The sequence below is a fragment of the Dendrobates tinctorius genome, unplaced genomic scaffold, assembly GCF_039654945.1.
Source record: "Dendrobates tinctorius isolate UK_male_01 unplaced genomic scaffold, ASM3965494v1 ptg000151l, whole genome shotgun sequence".
Classification (NCBI taxonomy): Eukaryota; Metazoa; Chordata; class Amphibia; order Anura; family Dendrobatidae; genus Dendrobates; species Dendrobates tinctorius.
Genome location: NW_027361818.1, coordinates 31652854 through 31677106, shown reverse-complemented (window position 1 = coordinate 31677106; position 24253 = coordinate 31652854). Strand labels below are relative to the sequence as shown.

Below are 24253 nucleotides of genomic sequence, written 5' to 3'. Positions count from 1 at the left end.
TCCCTGACATGACTGAATGACTATTTCATGGTAATACAGGAACATATTGCGCCTCCTTCATCTTCCGGCCGGCAGGGGGCAGTGTGTGACATTGTGGGTTTCGGACGGTCACGTGGCTTCCCCCCTACGTGAGGCCAACTCACCCTTTACCGCATGCGCAGTATGCTGCGCGGAGATTTCGGTTTCACCGCCTTCCTTTTGCGCATGCGCATTAACTGCTGGGGACATCGGTTTTACGTCAGCCCATCATTGCGTATGCGCAGTAGTGATCTGGCCGCGCCCTGCCCTGCAGCCCGCGCATGGGGCCTCTGACCGCAGCCACGCCTCCTGTTCCTGTCTGCGCCTGAGTAGTCACCGCCCTTGTTGTGACGTCATTGACGACCGGCATCGCGCCATATATAAAGGGGCGGGGCTGGCAATATAGGATCCTGCGCGCGCATTAGCCACAGCCGCACGAGGCAGCTACACCCGTCAGCACCCGAGACCACCGACAGCCGCCGCCATGTCCTGGCAGGATTACATCTCGGGTCTCATGGGCCCCGACATGCGGGACGCCGTCATCTGCGGGTACAAGCCCTTCTCAGTGTGGGCCGCGGAGAGCGGGGGAGAGCTGTGCAAGATCACGGTGAGTGCGGGCGCGGCCGGGGGCTGGCGGCTCCCCTCCGCCGGGTGTGGCCGCCGGTGTGCGGGGGCCGGAAGCCCTGTGGGGGCCCTGTCGTGGTATATGGGGGGCTCCGGGTTACTTGCTGGGGCCCCTGGCCTCTTATGTTATTGGGGGCCTTGTCCTCCTGTGGGGGGTGTAGCATCACCCTGTGGGGGCTTGCCCCTGCTGTATTATGGGGGCTCTGGATCACCCGGTGGGGTCCCTGTTGCCTGGTGGGGGGGGTCCTGTGTTGTGGGGTCTCCAGAGTTGACTGTGGTGGAGTTTGTGTACGGGGGGGGGGGGGTCTCTGGTCTCTGGTCTCTCTACATGTAGCAGAGCTGACTGTGGTGGGGCCCTGCTGTCCTGTGTATTGGGAGGGGGGGGGCTCTCTGGTCTCTCTACATGTAGCAGAGCTGACTGTGGTGGGGCCCTGCTGTCCTGTGTATTGGGAGGGGGGGGGCTCTCTGGTCTCTCTACATGTAGCAGAGCTGACTGTGGTGGGGCCCTGCTGTCCTGTGTATTGGGAGGGGGGGGGCTCTCTGGTCTCTCTACATGTAGCAGAGCTGACTGTGGTGGGGCCCTGTTGTCCTGTGTATTGGGAGGGGGGGCTCTCTGGTCTCTCTACATGTAGCAGAGCTGACTGTGGTGGGGCCCTGTTGTCCTGTGTATTGGGAGGGGGGGCTCTCTGGTCTCTCTACATGTAGCAGAGCTGACTGTGGTGGGGCCCTGTTGTCCTGTGTATTGGAGGGGGGGCTCTCTGGTCTCTCTACATGTAGCAGAGCTGACTGTGGTGGGGCCCTGCTGTCCTGTGTATTGGGGGGGGGGGGGGGCTCTCTCTGGTCTCTCTACATGTAGCAGAGCTGACTGTGATGGGGCCCTGTTGTCCTGTGTATTGGGCGGGTCTCTGGTCTCTACATGTAGCAGGGCTGACTGGTGGGGCCTTGCTGTCCTGTGTATTGGGGGGGGGGGGGGGGGGCTCTCTGGTCTCTACATGTAGCAGGGCTGACTGGTGGGGCCCTGTTGTCCTGTGTATTGGGGGGGGGCTCTCTGGTCTCTACATGTAGCAGGGCTGACTGGTGGGGCCTTGCTGTCCTGTGTATTGGGGGGGGGGGCTCTCTCTGGTCTCTCTACATGTAGCAGAGCTGACTGTGGTGGGGCCCTGCTGTCCTGTGTATTGGGGGGGCTCTCTCTGGTCTCTCTACATGTAGCAGAGCTGACTGTGATGGGGCCCTGTTGTCCTGTGTATTGGGGGGGCTCTCTCTGGTCTCTCTACATGTAGCAGAGCTGACTGTGGTGGGGCCCTGCTGTCCTGTGTATTGGGGGGGGGGCTCTCTGGTCTCTCTACATGTAGCAGAGCTGACTGTGGTGGGGCCCTGCTGTCCTGTGTATTGGGGGGGCTCTCTGGTCTCTCTACATGTAGCAGAGCTGACTGGTGGGGGGCCTTGGGAGATCACACCCACTTAATGCTGGGAGCACTCAGCTGCTGCACTTCCTCTTTCTGGTAGTTGAGCCATGCTGGTGTTTGTAGCCCCTCACTCTGGGGGTCTTATCCTGTTGTGAAGCCCCTGTCCCTGTGATTGTACCTGTATGATGTCTCTTCCTGCAGCTGTGCCCTATGACGATGCTGGCGGCCTGGACCTGGTAGTGAGGGGTTGTGGATTCTGTATGGTGGTGGGTGATGCGCACTGTACAGGGATCAGTGGCGCCCCCTGTGCAGGCTCATGCCTGGTATGTGGTAGATGACTGCGCCTGGGGGTCAGCCTATCTGATGCTGCGGCTTTCAGCTGAGGGTTTTGTCCTGTGGTGCAGCACCTGGAGGTTCTCCTCAGTCGTGTAGCATCTGGAAGGTTCTTCTCTTCCTCAGCAGTTCTGTAGCGGCTGGGGGGTTCTCCTCAGTTCTGGGGCAGCTGGCAGTTGAACACCTCTTCCTTGGTGTGTGGGTTCTCATCCTTGGTTCTGGGGTGGCTGGGGGTAACACCTCTTCCGGGGGGGGGGTCTCCTAGTTTCTGGGGTGGCTGGGGTTGACACCTTTTTTTTCCTTGGGGTTCTCATCCTTGGTTCTGGGGTGTCTGGGGCTACTTCATGGAGCAGTGGCTGGGGGTAACACCTCTTCTGGGGGGGGGTTCTCCTCAGTTCTGGGGCAGCTGGCAGTTGAGCACCTCTTCCTTGGGGTTCTCCTTGGTGCATGGGGCTGACACCTTTTCCTTGGGGGTTCTCATCCTAGGTTCTGGGGTGGCTGGGGGTTCTCCATGTAGCAGTGACTGGGGGGGCTCTCCTAGTTTCTGGGGTGGCTGGGGGTAACACCTCTTCCTGGGGGGTTCTCCTAGTTTCTGGGGTGGCTGAGGGTAACACCTTTTCCTTGGGGGTTCTCCTCCTTGGCGTGGTGGCTGGGGCTTCTCCTCCTCCTTCGGTGCGGCCGCTTATGACTTTGCCTATAAAAGGATAAGAGCGCAGTAATGGGCAGATGTGGAGGGGAAGCGGCTCGCCTTACAGGAAGTCCTCGCCTCTCCCCGCTGCACGGTGTAACCTCACCTAGAAGGCAAATAAATGGGTAATACCAGTACCTGGGGGCTCAGTCGCCTTGTGTGGGGAGCTCCCATGGCCTGGCTGATAACAGTGAGCAGTAGGTACCGGGCGGCCTCTTCCTGGTGCCCGCACTCATCCTGTGTGCCCTGCTCGTCCTGGCATGTCTGCCCTGTGCTGACTCATCCCTGCTGTTACCGGACAGATGTGCTGGCTCTAGGCCTCGGCCCTTATCTCTGGGGGGATCTTGCTCTGCTCCATCTTGCAGGATCTGGGGGGGGGGGGGGGGCACATACTTGGCATTCCTGAGACCTGACAGGACAGGCCCTGAGCTGCAGTTGTCTCTGCTCCAGGCTCTCAGGTGGGGTGTACACTCTGTGCCTGGGGACCCTCTTCTAGGTGTCATCGGCTCCTTTATTGTGACCATTCCTGTTGCAGCGGTGATCGGCAGCAGCTCTCGTGGCGCCACCTCTCCTGCACAGGAAGGATGTGGCCACACGTCTGAGGCTGCGATGTAATGAAGTCTCGGTAACTTCCTCCTGCATCATGTGAGGAGACTCTAGTCACATCCAGAGCTGTGCATTAGGTGTGGGCAGCACCCTGTACCAGCGGGGTCTCGTCGGTACTCTGCACCTGTGTTGCCACCATCTTTAATGCAGAAGTTCTGACACCTGGTTAGGTAGACACAGCTGCTCCTTTGTGCTGTTCTGGCATTTTTATTCCTTGTGGCTTTGTCACATCCAGAGCTGCAGCAGATGGGTAACATGGCATCTCTCTTTGCAGGCAGCAGAGGTTAGCGCTTTGGTCAGCGAGGATCACTCTTCTTTCTTCACCAATGGTCTGACGATTGCAGGTATAAGGTGCAGCCTCCTCAGGGACAACTTCGCCGACTCTTTCACGTTGGATGTAAGGACAAAGGCGACAGAAGGGCCAACATACAACGTGGCTATTGCCAAAACATGTACAGGTAAGGTCGTGTCCTCGGCCTGCAGCGTGCCGACTTGTGACCTGCTTCTCTGGCCTGCAGCGTGCTGCCTTTCTGTGTGACCTGCTTTTCTCCTGCTTGTCTTTGGCCTGCAGCGTGTTGCCTTTCTGTGTGACCTGCTTTTCTCCTGCTTGTCTTTGGCCTGCAGCGTGTTGCCTTTCTGTGTGACCTGCTTTTCTCCTGCTTGTCTTTGGCCTGCAGCGTGTTGCCTTTCTGTGTGACCTGCTTTTCTCCTGCTTGTCTTTGGCCTGCAGCGTGTTGCCTTTCTGTGTGACCTGCTTTTCTCCTGCTTGTCTTTGGCCTGCAGCGTGTTGCCTTTCTGTGTGACCTGCTTTTCTCCTGCTTGTCTTTGGCCTGCAGCGTGTTGCCTTTCTGTGTGACCTGCTTTTCTCCTGCTTGTCTTTGGCCTGCAGCGTGTTGCCTTTCTGTGTGACCTGCTTTTCTCCTGCTTGTCTTTGGCCTGCAGTGTGCTGCCTTTTTGTGTGACCTGCTTGTCTTTGTCCTGCAGCACGCTGTCCTCCTGTGACCTGCTCATCTTTGTCCTGCAGTGTGCTGCTCTAGTCTTGGGTGTGTAATCTACTCTTCTGTTTCTTGCAGCTCTTATAGTCTTGATGGGAAAAGATGGCACCCATGGGGGAGTTCTCAATACTAAAGTACACACCTTTGCAAAGTATCTGCGAGAACAAGGGATGTAAAGCCTGCCCTCCATTACTACTGATCCAGCTGCCAACATTGGACCAACCCAATAATTTCTTGTCTGCCCCTCTCCCCTTTTTTATCACTTGTTTTTGCTTTCCCTGTCATCACAATGAGTTTTTTTTGGATAAAAAACAAATTTATATCTGATTTAAGAATAAAAAAACAATATGCCATGTGTGGTGTCATGTGTGCACTGCTGGGGAGGGGCTGCCATCTGTAGGGTCAGGGTCACCACTACCTTTCTCCTGAGCAGGCTGCTATTTGTAGGGTCTGGGTCATTGCTGCCCATCTCCAGAGCAGGCTGTAGGGTCTGGGTCACCGCTGCCCATCTGCACAGCAGGCTGCCATTTGTAGGGTCGGTGTCACCACTGCCTTTCTCCAGAGCAGGCTGCCATTTGTAGGGTCTGGATCACCACTGCCCATCTCCAGAGCAGGCTGTAGGGTTGGGGTCACTGCTGCCCATCTTTAGAGCGGGCTGCCATTTGTAGGGTCAGTGTCGCCACTGCCCATCTCCAGAGCATGCTGCCATCTGTAGGGTTGGTGTCACTGCTGCCCATCTCCAGAGCAGGCTGCTATTTGTAGGGTCAGGGTCACCACTGCCCATCTCCAGAGCAGGCTGTCATTTGTAGGGTCACCACTGCCCATCTTCAGAGCAGGCTGCCATTTGTAGGGTCTGGGTCACCACTGCCCATCTCCAGAGCAGGCTGCCATTTGTAGGGTCACCACTGCCCATTTCCAGAGCAGGCTGCCATTTGTAGGGTCTGGGTCACCACTGCCCATTTCCAGAGCAGGCTGCCATTTGTAGGGTCTGGGTCACCACTGCCCATTTCCAGAGCAGGCTGCCATTTGTAGGGTCTGGGTCACCACTGCCCATCTCCAGAGCAGGCTGTAGGGTCAGGGTCACTGCTGCCCATATTTAGAGCAGGCTGCCATCTGTAGGGTCACGGCAGCCTGCTCTAAAGATGGGCAGCAATCTGTAGGGTCTAGGTTACTGCTGCCCATCTCCAGAGCAGGCTGTAGGGTCGGGGTTGCCACTGGCCACTTCCGGAGCAGGCTGTAGGGTCAGGGTCACTGCTGCCCATCTTTAGAGTGGGCTGCCATCTGTAGGGTCAGGGTCACCACTGCTGTCTCCAGAGCCTCCTGTGTCACAGATTCTTGGTGGAGGCCAGAGTCACTGTCTCCAGTCACAGCGCCATAACATGCAAATATGGAAAATGAATTGCATTGGAAGTGTGAAAATTTGAGAGTTTAGCACATAAAAGGCCAATTTGTGTACCTGAAAGGCATTTCTTGTTTCCAGGACCCTAACCTAATGTGAATCTTCACTTAGGTTCCCATTCAGATGAAGACTTTAGTCCTAAGTGAAGATTCACATTAGGTTAGAGTCCTGGAAAATGGCTTCCAGGTACACAAATTGGCCATTTTATGCACTAAACTCTCAAATTTTTGTACTTTGTATGCAGTAATGCAATTCATGTTTGCATGTTTTGGCACTAGTGTGCTTTTATTTTTTTTTTTCTTTGAATGTAGGAGTTGGTGACTCAGTTAAGCACATGTTCACACTGTTTATGCTTGGCTGTAACGGTCAGCTATAAGTATTCATTACCCTGAGTGAGCACTCCCCCTCTTAGCCGCAGACATCTTTGAGCAGGGCCAGCACCCCCCCTCCACTGACACAGACTTCAGTCTAAGTGAGGATTGGCATTAGGGTCCCAGAAAATGAGAAATGCCTTCCAGGTACACACAAACTGGCATTTTATGTGCTAAGCTTTCCCAAATCTTCATACTTCTGACGTGGCAATGCATGTCCTGGGGCTGCACTCTGCTTCCTACTGTCTCCATATAGGCAGAATGAGATCATGGCTGCAGCCTCAATCACATCCTGCTCAACGTGAGAAAGTCGGTGAAAGGTTCTCACACCCCAGTGTTCACATTCATCCCATGTACACTTTCTGGCCCTCATGACAACACTTCCTGTCATGGTGTAGTAAAGGTAGGTGCACTTGTGTTAGGCCACACCAAGGCAGATCCGGGACATGGTGTGAAGTCACTATGGGCCAGCTCCTCCTGTATGGAGGGTTATCTGGGAGTAACGACCAGGCCGGTCACACTCCCTCCTTCCCCTACCTGATCCTGGCACCTTCTGCTGACATCGTGGCGGTGTCTTCTCTGTCAGGGAGGTGGTCAGTGACGGCTACATGCTGACATCACGGCGGCGTGTCCTGTCAGGGAGGCGGTCGGTGGTGTCTCCTGTCGGGGAGGTGGTCAGTGATGGCTACATGCGGACATCACAACGGCGTCTCCTGTCAGGGAGGCGGTCAGTGACGGCGGCGTCTCCTGTCAGGGAGGTGGTCAGTGACGGCTACATGCTGACATGACGGCGGCATCTCCTGTTAGGGAGGCGGTCAGTGACGGCTACATGCGGACATGACGGCGGCGTCTCCTGTCAGTGACGGCTACATGCTGACATCACGGTGGCGTCTGTCAGGGAGGCGGTCAGTGATGGCTACATGCTGACATCACGGAGGCGTGTCCTGTCAGGGAGGTGGTCAGTGACGGCTACATGCTGACATCACGGCGGCGTCTCCTGTCAGGGAGGCGGTCAGTGACGGCTACATGCTGACATGACGGCGGCGTCTCCTGTCAGAGGCGGTCAGTGACGGCTACATGCTGACATCACGGTGGCGTCTGTCAGGGAGGCGGTCAGTGATGGCTACATGCTGACATCACGGAGGCGTGTCCTGTCAGGGAGGTGGTCAGTGACGGCTACATGCTGACATCACGGCGGCGTCTCCTGTCAGGGAGGCGGTCAGTGACGGCTACATGCTGACATGACGGCGGCGTCTCCTGTCAGAGGCGGTCAGTGACGGCTACATGCGGACATCACGGCGGCGTCTCCTGTCAGTGACGGCTACATGCGGACACCAGGCCAGTTCTGAGCCACCATCTTACTGTTACTCTTTAGGCCCAAAATACATAATTCTGGAGGACGCCCTGAAGTTTCAGGTTTGTGCACGAGGTCTGATGTGCACATGGCAGAGCATACGCCGTATATACAGGCAGTCGGACCCCACGGCTGGAATGTGAGGGGCTACACAGACCAGTCTGACCATTCTCCCTGGTGACAGCTTCACACACGATGGTGTACAGTGCGCCCCCTGTTGGAGGGCTCCGGCCCTGTGGTTATCAGCCGGGTGTTTACTTTCTGGGCCGGTCTGCAGGGTGCGGCGCAAGACGGATCCTGCGGTTCCTCCACCAACCACATACACGGCCATTACCGGAGGCAGCTCCCAACGGTCAGTCATCACCATGGAAACATGGCTGAGGGGAAGCCGAGCACTGATGGGCCAAGTGAATGGTGAGGTGGGCTGTCAGTGCAGGACGAGACACTGAGGACCGACCCCACCGCATCCCGAGTACGAGACGTACACGACGAGACACCGAGGACCGACCCCACTGCATCCCGAGTACGAGACGTGCACGACGAGACACCGAGGACCGACCCCACCGCATCCCGAGTACGAGACGTGCACGACGAGACACCGAGGACCGACCCCACTGCATCCCGAGTACGAGACGTGCACGACGAGACACCGAGGACCGACCCCACCGCATCCCGAGTACGAGACGTGCACGACGAGACACCGAGGACCGACCCCACCGCATCCCGAGTACGAGACGTGCACGACGAGACACCGAGGACCGACCCCACCGCATCCCGAGTACGAGACGTGCACGACGAGACACCGAGGACCGACCCCACCGCATCCCGAGTACGAGACGTGCACGACGAGACACCGAGGACCGACCCCACCGCATCCCGAGTACGAGACGTGCACGACGAGACACCGAGGACCGACCCCACCGCATCCCGAGTACGAGACGTGCACGACGAGACACCGAGGACCGACCCCACCGCATCCCGAGTACGAGACGTGCACGACGAGACACCGAGGACCGACCCCACCGCATCCCGAGTACGAGACGTGCACGACGAGACACCGAGGACCGACCCCACCGCATCCCGAGTACGAGACGTGCACGACGAGACACCGAGGACCGACCCCAACGCATCCAGAGTACGAGACGTGCACGACGAGACACCGAGGACCGACCCCACCGCATCCCGAGTACGAGACGTGCACGACGAGACACCGAGGACCGACCCCACCGCATCCCGAGTACGAGACGTACACGACGAGACACCGAGGACCGACCCCACCGCATCCCGAGTACGAGACGTGCACGACGAGACACCGAGGACCGACCCCACCGCATCCCGAGTACGAGACGTACACGACGAGACACCGAGGACCCCGCCGCGTGAGACATGCACGAGACACCAAGGACCCCGTAGAGTTGGTTGCAGCTCTGGCTGTGACTGGAGTAGGATAATTATTATAATCAGTGATTACGGTGAGCTGTGATGAGCGTTATCCAGGGCGGCACCGGCCTGAACATTATGGCGGTGACTCAGTCCTGGCTCCGCATTCGATGTTAGTCAGGCACACAGGTTACCACTGAGCCGCCATCATCTCAAGAGGCGTATACCAGGAAGTCATACTGTAGCGCGGTCACATGATGTGCTGAACTCTGGAGCCATAGGTCAGTGACAGCCATATTGTATCGCGGCCACAGGTGTCGTACGCGGGAGCCAGTGGCGGCCATATTGTATCGCGGCCACAGGTGTCGTACGCGGGAGCCAGTGGCGGCCATATTATACCGCGGCCACGTGTCGTACGCGGGAGTCAGTGGCGGCCATATTGTACCGCGGCCACGTGTCGTACGCGGGAGTCAGTGGCGGCCATATTGTAGCGCGGCCACGTGTCGTACGCGGGAGTCAGTGGCGGCCATATTGTAGCGCGGCCACGTGTCGTACGCGGGAGCCAGTGGCGGCCATATTGTACCTCGGCCACAGGTGTCGTACGCGGGAGCCAGTGGCGGCCATATTGTACCTCGGCCACAGGTGTCGTACGCGGGAGCCAGTGGCGGCCATATTGTAGCGCGGCCACAGGTGTCGTACGCGGGAGCCAGTGGCGGCCATATTGTAGCGCGGCCATATTGTAGCGCGGCCACGTGTCGTACGCGGGAGCCAGTGGCGGCCATATTGTAGCGTGGCCACGTGTCGTACGCGGGAGCCAGTGGCGGCCATATTGTAGCACGGCCAGTTCGTACGCGGGAGCCAGTGGCGGCCATATTGTAGCGCGGCCACGTGTCGTACGCGGGAGCCAGTGGCGGCCATACTGTAGCGCGGCCACGTGTCGTACGCGGGAGCCAGTGGCGGCCATATTGTAGCACGGCCACGTGTCGTACGCGGGAGCCAGTGGCGGCCATATTGTACCGCGGCCACGTGTCGTATGCAGGAGCCAGTGGCGGCCATACTGTAGCGCGGTCTCATGACATTGGACTTGTTAGGAAATCTCATTTATATAAAACCTGTACAGGAAAATTAGATAAAGATTAAATCCAGGAGTGTAACAGTGCGGGGGAGGGGACTACTACCACCCCAAGCATCCTCAGGATTACCACCCGTGTCCCTTCATTATCCATAGGATGGCGGAGAGCAAAGGCTCATGGGAAAACACATTGTGAGAGGGACAACCACCACCACCATCATCTTCACTCAGATTACTGGGGGGGGGGGGGGCAGGGTCACATGTCAGTCTCAGGGCATCGGATTATGGGTACAGCACGGTGGGGGGCCTCACACGACGACGGCGGTGGTGGCGCCCTGTTCCTGCCCTTGTGTCATTGGGGAAGGGGACTCCTCCATGCTCCCAAAAGTTGGAGAAGGTCTGAGGAGGGGCGTCCGCTCGTTGTCACTCTCCTCGCCGCCGCCGCGCTCGCCGTCTGCTGCCTCTCGTCCACCATCATCAGAGTCTGAATCATCTTCTGAGCGCAGGACGCGGCACTTACAGATGGGGCAGCTCCGCTTGGTCTTTGTCAGCCAGGGGTCGATACACGTGCAGTGATATGCTGCAACGAGAGGGGAAAGAGCGTGAGCCCCCCACAGCCGGCACCCAGACATCATCCCCCCCCCCCCCCACACACACAGTCGGCAGACGCCCAGACATCATCCCCCCACACACACAGTCAGCCGACGCCCAGACATCCCCCCTCCCCCCACAGTCAGCCGACGGCCAGACATCCCCCCCCCCCCCCACACACACAGTCAGCCGACGGCCAGACATCCCCGCCCCCCCCCCACAGTCAGCCGACGGCCAGACATCCCCGCCCCCCCCCCCCCACAGTCAGCCGACGGCCAGACATCCCCCCCCCAGTCAGCCGACGGCCAGACATCCCCCCCCCCCCCCCCACAGTCAGCCGACGGCCAGACATCTCCCCCCCCACAGTCAGCCGACGGCCAGACATCTCCTCCCCCCCCCCAGTCAGCCGACACCCAGACATCATCCCCCCCCCCCCCCCCCCCCAGTCAGCCGGCGCCCAGACATCACCCCACCCCCCACAGTCGGCCGGCGCCCAAACATCATCCTCCCCACAGTCAGCCGGCGCCCAGACGTCTCTCTTCCCCCCTCCCCACAGTCAGCCGGCGCCCAGACATCCCCCTACACAGAGTCAGCCTGCGCCCAGACATCCCCCAACACAGTCAGCCGGTGCCCAGACATCCCCCAACACAGAGTCAGCCGGCGCCCAGACATCCCCCAACACAGAGTCAGCCGGCGCCCAGACATCCCCCAACACAGAGTCAGCCGGCGCCCAGACATCCCCCAACACACAGTCAGCCGGCGCCTGGGCACCCTGCTACAATGCATCCTAAGAAGTGTAGAGTAGCCATCAAGGGCTTCTGCAAGCGCTACAACTCCCAGGATGCGGCAGAGCAGCTCCCGGCACAAGCGCTACAACTCCCAGGACGGGGCAGAGCAGCTCCCGGCACAAGCGCTACAACTCCCAGGATGCGGCAGAGCAGCTCCCGGCACAAGCGATACAACTCCCAGGATGCGGCAGAGCAGCTCCCGGCACAAGCGCTACAACTCCCAGGATGCGGCAGAGCAGCTCCCGGCACAAGCGCTACAACTCCCAGGACGGGGCAGAGCAGCTCCCGGCACAGGCGCTACAACTGCCAGGACGCGGCAGAGCAGCTCCCGGCACAGGCGCTACAACTGCCAGGACGCGGCAGAGCAGCTCCCGGCACAGGCGCTACAACTCCCAGGACGCGGCAGAGCAGCCCCCGCCACAGGCGCTACAACTCCCAGGACGCGGCACAGCAGCTCCCGGCACAGGCGCTACAACTCCCAGGACGCGGCACAGCAGCTCCCGGCACAAGCGCTACAACTCCCAGGACGGGGCAGAGCAGCTCCCGGCACAGGCGCTACAACTGCCAGGACGCGGCAGAGCAGCTCCCGGCACAAGCGCTACAACTCCCAGGACGGGGCAGAGCAGCTCCCGGCACAGGCGCTACAACTGCCAGGACGCGGCAGAGCAGCTCCCGGCACAGGCGCTACAACTGCCAGGACGCGGCAGAGCAGCTCCCGGCACAGGCGCTACCACTCCCAGGACGCGGCAGAGCAGCTCCCGGCACAGGCGCTACCACTCCCAGGACGCGGCAGAGCAGCTCCCGGCACAGGCGCTACAACTCCCAGGACGCGGCAGAGCAGCTCCCGGCACAGGCGCTACAACTCCCAGGACGCGGCAGAGCAGCTCCCGGCACAGGCGCTACAACTCCCAGGACGCGGCAGAGCAGCTCCCGGCACAGGCCCTACAACTCCCAGGACGGGGCAGAGCAGCTCCCGGCACAGGCCCTACAACTCCCAGGACGCGGCAGAGCAGCTCCCGGCACAGGCCCTACAACTCCCAGGACGCGACAGAGCAGCTCCCGGCACAGGCGCTACAACTCCCAGGACGCGGCACAGCAGCTCCCGGCACAGGCGCTACAACTCCCAGGACGCGGCAGAGCAGCTCCCGGCACAGGCGCTACAACTGCCAGGACGCAGCAGAGCAGCTCCCGGCACAGGCGCTACAACTCCCAGGATGCGGCAGAGCAGCTCCCGGCACAAGCGCTACAACTCCCAGGACGGGGCAGAGCAGCTCCCGGAACAGGCGCTACAATTGCCAGGACGCGGCAGAGCAGCTCCCAGGATGGGGCAGAGCAGCTCCCGGCACAGGCGCTACAACTCCCATGACGCGGCAGAGCAGCTCCCGGCACAGGCCCTACAACTCCCAGGACGCGACAGAGCAGCTCCCGGCACAGGCGCTACAACTCCCATGACGCGGCACAGCAGCTCCCGGCACAGGCCCTACAACTCCCAGGACGCGACAGAGCAGCTCCCGGCACAGGCGCTACAACTCCCAGGACGCGGCACAGCAGCTCCCGGCACAGGCGCTACAACTCCCAGGATGCGGCAGAGCAGCTCCCGGCACAAGCGCTACAACTCCCAGGACGGGGCAGAGCAGCTCCCGGCACAAGCGCTACAACTCCCAGGACGGGGCAGAGCAGCTCCCGGCACAGGCGCTACAACTCCCAGGACGCGGCAGAGCAGCTCCCGGCACAGGCCCTACAACTCCCAGGACGCGACAGAGCAGCTCCCGGCACAGGCGCTACAACTCCCAGGACGCGGCAGAGCAGCTCCCGGCACAGGCCCTACAACTCCCAGGACGCGGCAGAGCAGCTCCCGACACAGGCCCTACAACTCCCAGGACGAGGCAGAGCAGCTCCCGGCACAGGCCCTACAACTCCCAGGACGCGACAGAGCAGCTCCCGGCACAGGCGCTACAACTCCCAGGACGCGGCACACAGGGCTGTGGAGTCGGAGTCGTGGAGTCGGTGCTCATTTTGGTGGAGTCGGAGTCGGTATAAAATGGACCGACTCCGAAAATATATAATAAATTGGGTACAGTAATTCAATGCAGGATGTGCTGAATATTTTTTCATAGGAGTTTGGGAAAGTTATGAAATGTCCTATAAATGGCTGTTATATTCCTGATCTAAGGCTACATTCACACACAGCGTTTTTCCTGTGGTTTTTGAGGATACGCTTTTCAGCTGCAAAAGCTGATCATCTTTTTAAAAAACTGCATCACCTGAAAGGTTTTTGAGCTCATAGATAATGTTTTCAATAGCAAAAGCAGATTAGAAATCTGCTCTATCTATCCATTTATCCATATCTGTCTATCCATATCGTATCTGTACCAAAAAGAATGAAAACTGGGTAGTACACCAATATATATTCTGTTCTATATAAATATCTTGATTATTGGATCATAAAAATGATTAAATGTCTGAGGTTCACATTGTACTACAATAAATTTTTCACTTAAATATAAGCAATATGTGTGGGAGTCGGAGTCGTGGAGTCGGTGTAAGGGAAATTGAGGAGTCGGAGTCGCAGGTTTGGCTTACCGACTCCACAGCCCTGGCGGCACAGCAGCTCCCGGCACATGCGCTACAACTCCCAGGACGCGGCAGAGCAGCTCCCGGCACAGGAGCTACAACTGCCAGGACGCGGCAGAGCAGCTCCCGGCACAGGCGCTACAACTCCCATGACGCGGCAGAGCAGCTCCCGGCACAGGCCCTACAACTCCCAGGACGCGACAGAGCAGCTCCCGGCACAGGCGCTACAACTCCCAGGACGCGGCACAGCAGCTCCCGGCACAGGCGATACAACTCCCAGGATGCGACAGAGCAGCTCCCGGCACAAGCGCTACAACTCCCAGGATGCGGCAGAGCAGCTCCCGGCACAAGCGCTACAACTCCCAGGACGGGGCAGAGCAGCTCCCGGCACAAGCGCTACAACTCCCAGGACGGGGCAGAGCAGCTCCCGGCACAGGCGCTACAACTGCCAGGACGCGGCAGAGCAGCTCCCGGCACAGGCGCTACAACTCCCAGGACGCGGCAGAGCAGCTCCCGGCACAGGCCCTACAACTCCCAGGACGCGACAGAGCAGCTCCCGGCACAGGCCCTACAACTCCCAGGACGCGGCAGAGCAGCTCCCGGCACAGGCCCTACAACTCCCAGGACGCGGCAGAGCAGCTCCCGGCACAGGCGCTACAACTCCCAGGACGCGGCAGAGCAGTTCCCGGCACAGGCCCTACAACTCCCAGGACGCGGCAGAGCAGCTCCCGGCACAGGCCCTACAACTCCCAGGACGCGGCAGAGCAGCTCCCGGCACAGGCCCTACAACTCCCAGGACGCGGCAGAGCAGCTCCCGGCACAGGCCCTACAACTCCCAGGACGCGGCAGAGCAGCTCCCGGCACAGGCCCTACAACTCCCAGGACGCGGCAGAGCAGCTCCCGGCACAGGCCCTACAACTCCCAGGACGCGGCAGAGCAGCTCCCGGCACAGGCCCTACAACTCCCAGGACGCGGCACAGCAGCTCCCGGCACATGCGCTACAACTCCCAGGACGCGGCAGAGCAGCTCCCGGCACAGGCGCTACAACTGTCAGGACGCGGCAGAGCAGCTCCCGGCACAGGCGCTACAACTCCCAGGATGCGACAGAGCAGCTCCCGGCACAAGCGCTACAACTCCCAGGACGGGGCAGAGCAGCTCCCAGGATGCGGCAGAGCAGCTCCCAGGACGCGGCAGAGCAGCTCCCAGGACGCGGCAGAGCCGCTCCCAGGACGCGGCAGAGCAGCTCCCGGCACAGGCGCTACAACTGCCAGGATGCGGCAGAGCAGTTCACCCCTCACCATGCGAGCAGGGCAGGACCCGCAGCTTGTCGCCCTCCTCGTACTCCTCCAGACAGATGGCGCACACGTCGTACTCGTCTCCTGGAATATAAAGGCAGAATTGTGTTATAAACGCTCTGTACATTATAATGGCATCAACCAGGTCACATGACTGCGGTCTCACTCCAGGATCGGCCTGGGGCGCCATCTAGTGGTCAGCACTGGTAGCTGCGCCTAAACACGGGGTTTGGTAATAAACATGGCGGCCACAGTGCAAAGAGCAGCGCTGATCTCCGATAAGGACACAGCACGTTCACCTCCCGCCGCCCCACAGATCAGGTGACTGCGTCCCTCCTCGTGCCCCAACACTCACCCTTCTTGAACTTGTGGATCGGGATTTTCTTCAGCTGATCCTTAGTCAGCCGGTTCTTTCTCAGCTTCCTCCGATGCTGCACGCAGCGCACAATCTGCAGCAAAAGGGGAGGAGCAACAAATCACAATGAAGAGCCTGCAGCAGAACCACAAGTCCCAGTCATGCTCCAGCACTCACCATGACGGTGCACATGACGAGGATGATGATCACGATGACGACGATGAACGGGATGAAGTAATAACCCAGATTGAAGGGATAATCCGGGAGCAGCAAGACGTGAGCGCTGCGGAGAGAGGACCGTTAGCTGCGCGCGGGAGAGGCCCCTGCCACCCCCGCGGGGCCCAAGAGGACCCTGCCAGCCCCCAGGGGGCCCAAAAGGACCCCACAACCCCTCCGCAATCCCCCCCCACACACACACGGGGCCCAAAAGTACCCCACAACCCCCCCGCAATCCCCCCCCACACACACGGGGCCCAAAAGGACCCCACAACCCCCCCCTCCCGCAATCCCCCCCCCCCACACACACAGGGCCCAAAAGGACCCCACAACCCCCCCCCCCGCAATCCCCCCCCCGCAATCACACACACGGGGCCCAAAAGGACCCCACAACCCCCCCCCCCCGCAATCCCCCCCACACACACACGGGGCCCAAAAGGACCCCACAAAACCCCCCCCCCCCCGCAATCACACACACGGGGCCCAAAAGGACCCCACAACCCCCGCGCAATCACACACGTGGCCCAAAAGGACCCCACAACCCCCGCGCAATCACACACGTGGCCCAAAAGGACCCCCACAACCCCCCCGCAATCACACACGTGGCCCAAAAGGACCCCCACAACCCCCCCGCAATCACACACGGGGCCCAAAAGGACCCCCACAACCCCCCCGCAATCCCCCCCCACACACACGGGGCCCAAAAGGACCCCACAACCCCCCCGCAATCCACACACACACGGCCCAAAAGGACCCCACAACCCCCCCGCACACACACGGAGCCCAAAAAGACCCCGCAATCCCCCCCACACACGGGGCCCAAAAGGACCCCACATTCCTAGGACAAGACTTACTAGTTGTAATAGGTGAACTTCTCTGACAGGTTCTTCCCGGCAGTCGCTCCCGTAAACACAGCAGGAATGATGATCTGATCGCGAATGTGCTCTGCGGGAACAAAGACAGTAGAGGCGGCATGAGCAGCGGCGAAGAGGGAGCGAGGAGCAGCGAGAGTGAAGGAGAGAGCGGCGATGGGGAGGCGGGAGGAGCAGCGAGAGTGAAGGAGAGAGCGTCGATGGGGAGGCAGGAGGAGCAGCGAGAGTGAAGGAGAGAGCGGCGATGGGGGGAGCCATGAGCAGCGAGAGTGAAGGAGAGGGCGGCGATGGGGGGAGCGAGGAGCAGCGAGAGTGAAGGAGAGGGCGGCGATGGGGGGCAGCGAGGAGCAGCGAGCGTGAAGGAGAGGGCGGCGATGGGGGGGGAGCGAGGAGCAGCGAGCGTGAAGGAGAGGGCGGCGATGGGGGGGGAGCGAGGAGCAGCGAGAGTGAAGGAGAGAGCGGCGATGGGGGGGGCGAGGAGCAGCGAGAGTGAAGGAGAGAGCGGCGATGGGGGGGAGCGAGGAGCAGAGAGAGTGAAGGAGAGAGCGGCGATGGGGGGGGCGAGGAGCAGCGAGAGTGAAGGAGAGAGCGGCGATGGGGGGGGCGAGGAGCAGCGAGAGTGAAGGAGAGAGCGGCGATGGGGGGAGCGAGGAGCAGCGAGAGTGAAGGAGAGGGCGGCGATGGGGGGAGCGAGGAGCAGCGAGAGTGAAGGAGAGGGCGGCGATGGGGGGCAGCGAGGAGCAGCGAGCGTGAAGGAGAGAGCGGCGATGGGGGGAGCGAGGAGCAGCGAGAGTGAAGGAGAGAGCGGCGATGGGGGGGCGAGGAGCAGCGAGAGTGAAGGAGAGAGCGGCGATGGGGGGAGCGAGGAGCAGCGAGAGAGGAGAGAGCGGCGATGGGGGGAGCGAGGAGCAGCGAGCGTGAAGGAGAGAGCGGCGATGGGGGGAGCGAGGAGCAGCGAGAGTGAAGGAGAGAGCGGCGATGGGGGGGAGCGAGGAGCAGCGAGAGTGAAGGAGAGAGCGGCGATGGGGGGGAGCGAGGAGCAGCGAGAGTGAAGGAGAGAGCGGCGATGGGGGGGAGCGAGGAGCAGCGAGAGTGAAGGAGAGAGCGGCGATGGGGGGGAGCGAGGAGCAGCGAGAGTGAAGGAGAGAGCGGCGATGGGGGGGAGCGAGGAGCAGTGAGAGTGAAGGAGAGAGCGGCGATGGGGGGAGCGAGGAGCAGCGAGAGTGAAGGAGAGCGGCGATGGGGGGAGCGAGGAGCAGCGAGAGTGAAGGAGAGAGCGGCGATGGGGGGAGCGAGGAGCAGCGAGAGAGAAGGAGAGAGGCGATGGGGGGGCGAGGAGCAGCGAGAGTGAAGGAGAGAGCGGCGATGGGGGGAGCGAGCAGCAGCGAGAGTGAAGGAGAGGGCGGCGATGGGGGGCAGCGAGGAGCAGCGAGAGTGAAGGAGAGAGCGGCGATGGGGGGAGCAAGGAGCAGCGAGAGTGAAGGATAGAGCGGCGAAGAGGGAGCGAGGAGCAGCGAGAGTGAAGGAGAGAGCGGCGATGGGGAGGCGGGAGGAGCAGCGAGAGTGAAGGAGAGAGCGTCGATGGGGAGGCAGGAGGAGCAGCAGAGTGAAGGAGAGAGCGGCGATGGGGGGAGCGAGGAGCAGCGAGAGTGAAGGAGAGGGCGGCGATGGGGGGAGCAAGGAGCAGCGAGAGTGAAGGAGAGAGCGGCGATGGGGAGGCGGGAGGAGCAGCGAGAGTGAAGGAGAGAGCGTCGATGGGGAGGCAGGAGGAGCAGCAGAGTGAAGGAGAGAGCGGCGATGGGGGGAGCGAGGAGCAGCGAGAGTGAAGGAGAGGGCGGCGATGGGGGGGAGCGAGGAGCAGCGAGAGTGAAGGAGAGGGCGGCGATGGGGGGCAGCGAGGAGCAGCGAGTGTGAAGGAGAGAGCGGCGATGGGGGGGGAGCAAGGAGCAGCGAGAGTGAAGGAGAGAGCGGCGATGGGGGGAGCAAGGAGCAGCGAGAGTGAAGGATAGAGCGGCGATGGGGGGAGCAAGGAGCAGCGAGAGTGAAGGAGAGAGCGGCGATGGGGGGAGCAAGGAGCAGCGAGAGTGAAGGATAGAGCGGCGATGGGGGGAGCAAGGAGCAGCGAGAGTGACAGAGAGAGCTGCGATGTGGCGTGCAAGGAGCGGCACTGGGAGCAGCGCCTAAGGGGAGGAGAGCAGAGACTCGCAGGAACTAAATAGAAGGCGCGTCGGTCACTCACCGTCATTCCAGGCCATATTCAGCAAGGCGTCCGAATCTACATTATAAACTATAGCAGCATTATAACCCGACTGCTGAGCGTGCAGGACCTGGGCGAGAAAATACAAGACATCACCCTGTAGGGAGCGGGGTCACTGCTCCCTCCTCTCTGCATCACCCTGCAGTGGGCGGGGTCACTGCTCCCTCCTCTCTGCATCACCCTGCAAGGGGCGGGGCTTACTTTTATTTTTTAAAATACCTTAACATCAAAGTTGCATTCGAACCTCCGTATCAGGGCGATGAATACGGTGCCGTTGTCCCTGCGCGGCGGGGGGGTGATCAGGGCGCAGGCAGTCTCTGGTACGGCGTGGATGATATAACCCTGTTACACAGAGAAACTTATTTACAATCACAGTCCTGGGATTATATTCCTGTCTGGTGTCCGCCATTACAGGGGTCCCCGGCCTTCCTGCGTATCCCCCCGGTCCCCACGCTGCGCTCACCCTCAGTCCATCCAGGGGCAGCGGAAAACCAAACTGTGCAGGAAGATCCGGAAACTCCTCCATCTCCGTCCTGTTCTTATCCAAGTACTGAAGAGAGAAAGAGCTGTAATAACAGTATAACGCACCGGCCCCCCCAGCTCCCTCATGTGCATCGGCCATTGTACCCAGCACTGTAATAACAGTATAATGCACCGGCCCCCCAGCTCCCCCCATGTGCACCGGCCATTGTACCCAGCGCTGTAATAACAGTATAACGCAGCAGCCCCCCCATGTGCATCGGCCATTGTACCCAGCGCTGTAATAACAGTATAATGCACCGGCCCTCCCAGCTCCCCCCCATGTGCACCGGCCATTGTACCAAGCACTGTAATAACAGTATAACGCACCGGCCCCCCCAGCTCCCCCATGTGCATCGGCCATTGTACCCAGCGCTGTAATAACAGTATAATGCACCGGCCCCCCCAGCTCCCCCCATGTGCACCGGCCATTGTACCCAGCGCTGTAATACCAGTATAACGCACCGGCCCGCCCAGCTCCCCCCATGTACACCGGCCATTGTACCCAGCGCTGTAATAACAGTATAATGCACCGGCCCCCCTAGCTCCCCCCATGTGCACCGGCCATTGTACCCAGCGCTGTAATACCAGTATAACGCACCGGCCCCCCCAGCTCCCCCATGTGCATCGGCCATTGTACCCAGCACTGTAATAACATTATAATGTACCGGCCCCCCCAGCTCCCCCCCCATGTGCACCGGCCATTGTACCAAGCACTGTAATAACAGTATAACGCACCGGCCCCCCCATGTGCATCGGCCATTGTACCCAGCGCTGTAATAACAGTATAATGCACCGGCCCCCCCAGCTCCCCCCCCATGTGCACCGGCCATTGTACCAAGCACTGTAATAACAGTATAACGCACCGGCCCCCCCAGCTCCCCCATGTGCATCGGCCATTGTACCCAGCGCTGTAATAACAGTATAATGCACCGGCCCCCCCAGCTCCCCCCATGTGCACCGGCCACTGTACCCAGCGCTGTAATACCAGAATAACGCACCGGCCCCCCCAGCTCCCCCATGTGCATCGGCCATTGTACCCAGCACTGTAATACCAGTATAATGCACCGGCCCCCCCAGCTCCCCCCATGTGCACCGGCCATTGTACCCAGCGCTGTAATACCAGTATAACGCACCGGCCCCCCCAGCTCCCCCATGTGCATCGGCCATTGTACCCAGCGCTGTAATAACAGTATAATGCACCGGCCCCCCCAGCTCCCCCCATGTGCACCGGCCATTGTACCCAGCGCTGTAATACCAGTATAACGCACCGGCCCCCCCAGCTCCCCCATGTGCATCGGCCATTGTACCCAGCGCTGTAATAACAGTATAATGTACCGGCCCCCCCAGCTCCCCCCATGTGCATCGGCCATTGTACCCAGCGCTGTAATAACAGTATAACGCAGCGGCCCCCCAGCTCCCCCCATGTACACCGGCCATTGTACCCAGCGCTGTAATAACAGTATAATGCACCGGCCCCCCCCAGCTACCCCATGTGCATCGGCCATTGTACCCAGCGCTGTAATAACAGTATAACGCACCGGCCCCCCCAGCTCCCCCATGTGAACCCGCCATTGTACCCAGCGCTGTATTAACAGTATAATGCACCGGCTCCCCCAGCTCCCCCCATGTGCACCCGCCATTGTACCCAGCGCTGTAATAACAGTATAACGCAGCGGCCCCCCCAGCTCCCCCCATGTGCACCCGCCATTGTACCCAGCGCTGTAATAACAGTATAACGCAGCGGCCCCCCCAGCTCCCCCCATGTACACCGGCCATTGTACCCAGCGCTGTAATAACAGTATAATGCACCGTCCCCCCCAGCTCCCCCTATGTGCACCGGCCATTGTACCCAGCGCTGTAATAACAGTATAACGCAGCGGCCCCCCCAGCTCCCCCCATGTGCATCGGCCATTGTACCCAGCGCTGTAATAACAGTATAATGCACCGGCCCCCCCAGCTCCCCCTATGTGCACCGGCCATTGTACCCAGCGCTGTAATAACAGTATAATGCACCGTCCCCCCTATGTGCACCCGCCATTGTACCCAGCGCTGTAATAACAGTATAACGCAGCGGCCCCCCCAGCTCCCCCCATGTGCATCGGCCATTGTACCCAGCGCTGTAATAACAGTATAATGCACCGTCCCCCCCAGCTCCCCCTATGTGCACCCGCCATTGTACCCAGCGCTGTAATAACAGTATAACGCAGCGGCCCCCCCAGCTCCCCCCATGTGCATCGGCCATTGTACCCAGCGCTGTAATAACAGTATAATGCACCGGCCCCCCCAGCTCCCCCTATGTGCACCGGCCATTGTACCCAGCGCTGTAATAACAGTATAACGCAGCGGCCCCCCCAGCTCCCCCCATGTACACCGGCCATTGTACCCAGCGCTGTAATAACAGTATAATGCACCGTCCCCCCCAGCTCCCCCTATGTGCACCCGCCATTGTACCCAGCGCTGTAATAACAGTATAACGCAGCGGCCCCCCCAGCTCCCCCCATGTGCATCGGCCATTGTACCCAGCGCTGTAATAACAGTATAATGCACCGGCCCCCCAGCTCCCCCTATGTGCACCGGCCATTGTACCCAGCGCTGTAATAACAGTATAATGCAGCGGCCCCCCCAGCTCCCCCATGTGCATCGGCCACTGTACCCAGCGCTGTAATAACAGTATAACGCAGCGGGCCCCCCAGCTCCCCCATGTGCACCGGCCATTGTACCCAGCGCTGTAATAACAGTATAATGCAGCGGCCCCCCCAGCTCCCCCATGTGCATCGGCCATTGTACCCAGCGCTGTAATAACAGTATAACGCAGCGGGCCCCCCAGCTCCCCCATGTGCACCGGCCATTGTACCCAGCGCTGTAATACCAGTATAATGCACCGGCCCCCAGCTCCCCCATGTGCACCGGCCATTGTACCCAGCGCTGTAATACCAGTATAATGCACCGGCCCCCAGCTCCCCCATGTGCACCCGCCATTGTACCCAGCGCTGTAATAACAGTATAATGCACCGGCCCCCAGCTCCCCCCATGTGCACCCGCCATTGTACCCAGCGCTGTAATAACAGTATAACGCAGCGGCTCCCCAGCTCCCCCCATGTGCACCGGCCATTGTACCCAGCGCTGTAATACCAGTATAATGCACCGGCCCCCAGCTCCCCCATGTGCACCCGCCATTGTACCCAGCGCTGTAATACCAGTATAATGCACCGGCCCCCAGCTCCCCCATGTGCATCGGCCATTGTACCCAGCGCTGTAATACCAGTATAACGCAGCGGCTCCCCCATGTGCACCCGCCATTTTACCCAGCGCTGTAATAACAGTATAATGCACCGGCCCCCCAGCTCCCCCCATGTGCACCCGCCATTGTACCCAGCGCTGTAATAACAGTATAATGCACCGGCCCCCCAGTTCCCCCCATGTGCACCGGCCATTGTACCCAGCGCTGTAATAACAGTATATTGTACCGGCCCCCAGCTCCCCCCAGGTGCACCGGCCATTGTACCCAGCGCTGTAATAACAGTATAATGTACCGGCCCCCCAGCTCCCCCCATGTGCACCGGCCATTGTACCCAGCGCTGTAATAACAGTATAATGCACCGGCCCCCCAGTTCCCCCCATGTGCACCGGCCATTGTACCCAGCGCTGTAATAACAGTATAATGCACCGGCCCCCAGCTCCCCCCAGGTGCACCGGCCATTGTACCCAGCACTGTAATAACAGTATAATGTACCGGCCCCCCAGCTCCCCCATGTGCACCGGCCATTGTACCCAGCGCTGTAATAACAGTATAACGCAGCGGCCCCCCCAGCTCCCCCCATGTGCACTGGCCATTGTACCCAGCGCTGTAATAACAGTATAATGCACCGGCCCCCCAGCTCCCTCCATGTGCACCGGCCATTGTACCCAGCGCTGTAATAACAGTATAACGCAGCGGCCCCCCCAGCTCCCCCCATGTGCATCGGCCATTGTACCCAGCGCTGTAATAACAGTATAATGCACCGGCCCCCAGCTCCCCCCATGTGCACCCGCCATTTTACCCAGCGCTGTAATAACAGTATAACACAGCGGCTCCCCCATGTGCACCGGCCATTGTACCCAGCGCTGTAATAACAGTATAACGCACCGGCCCCCCCCGAGCTCCCCCCATGTGCATCGGCCATTGTACCCAGCGCTGTAATAACAGTATAATGCACCGGCCCCCAGCTCCCCCCATGTGCACCCGCCATTTTACCCAGCGCTGTAACAACAGTATAACACAGCGGCTCCCCAGCTCCCCCATGTGCACCCGCCATTGTACCCAGCGCTGTAATAACAGTATAACGCAGCGGCTCCCCCATGTGCATCGGCCATTGTACTCAGCGCTGTAATGACAGTATAATGCACCGGCCCCCCCAGCTCCCCCCATGTGCACCCGTCATTGTACCCAGCGCTGTAATAACAGTATAACACAGCGGCCCCCCCCAGCTCCCCCCATGTGCACCGGCCATTGTACCCAGCGCTGTAATACCAGTATAATGCACCGGCCCCCCAGCTC

At 60.3% G+C, this 24253-nt stretch overlaps 2 protein-coding genes across 5 annotated transcripts in view; one reads left to right on the top strand and one right to left on the bottom strand.

The window, feature by feature from the left end:
* Positions 1-417: 417 nt before the first annotated feature.
* On the top strand, positions 418-5023 carry LOC141050283 (profilin-1-like). Its single transcript, XM_073547178.1, has 3 exons — positions 418-625; positions 3950-4133; positions 4749-5023. Exons 1-3 carry the CDS (start codon positions 503-505, stop codon positions 4844-4846), a joined length of 405 nt encoding a protein of 134 aa, XP_073403279.1. The 5' UTR covers positions 418-502; the 3' UTR covers positions 4847-5023.
* A 5235-nt stretch (positions 5024-10258) lies between these two features.
* RNF167 (ring finger protein 167) overlaps positions 10259-24253 on the bottom strand; it is a 38970-nt gene continuing 24975 nt past the window's right edge. For all 4 annotated transcript variants that reach the window (XM_073547177.1, XM_073547175.1, XM_073547174.1 and 1 more), the window contains exons 3-10: positions 19658-19744; positions 19414-19536; positions 19177-19264; positions 16920-17010; positions 16027-16132; positions 15850-15943; positions 15498-15578; positions 10259-10826 (exon numbers count right to left, since the gene is read on the bottom strand). In XM_073547177.1, the coding sequence (XP_073403278.1) occupies positions 10555-10826; positions 15498-15578; positions 15850-15943; positions 16027-16132; positions 16920-17010; positions 19177-19264; positions 19414-19536; positions 19658-19744 (942 nt within the window). In that variant the 3' untranslated portion in view covers positions 10259-10554. The remainder of the gene's footprint in view (positions 10827-15497; positions 15579-15849; positions 15944-16026; positions 16133-16919; positions 17011-19176; positions 19265-19413; positions 19537-19657; positions 19745-24253) is intronic.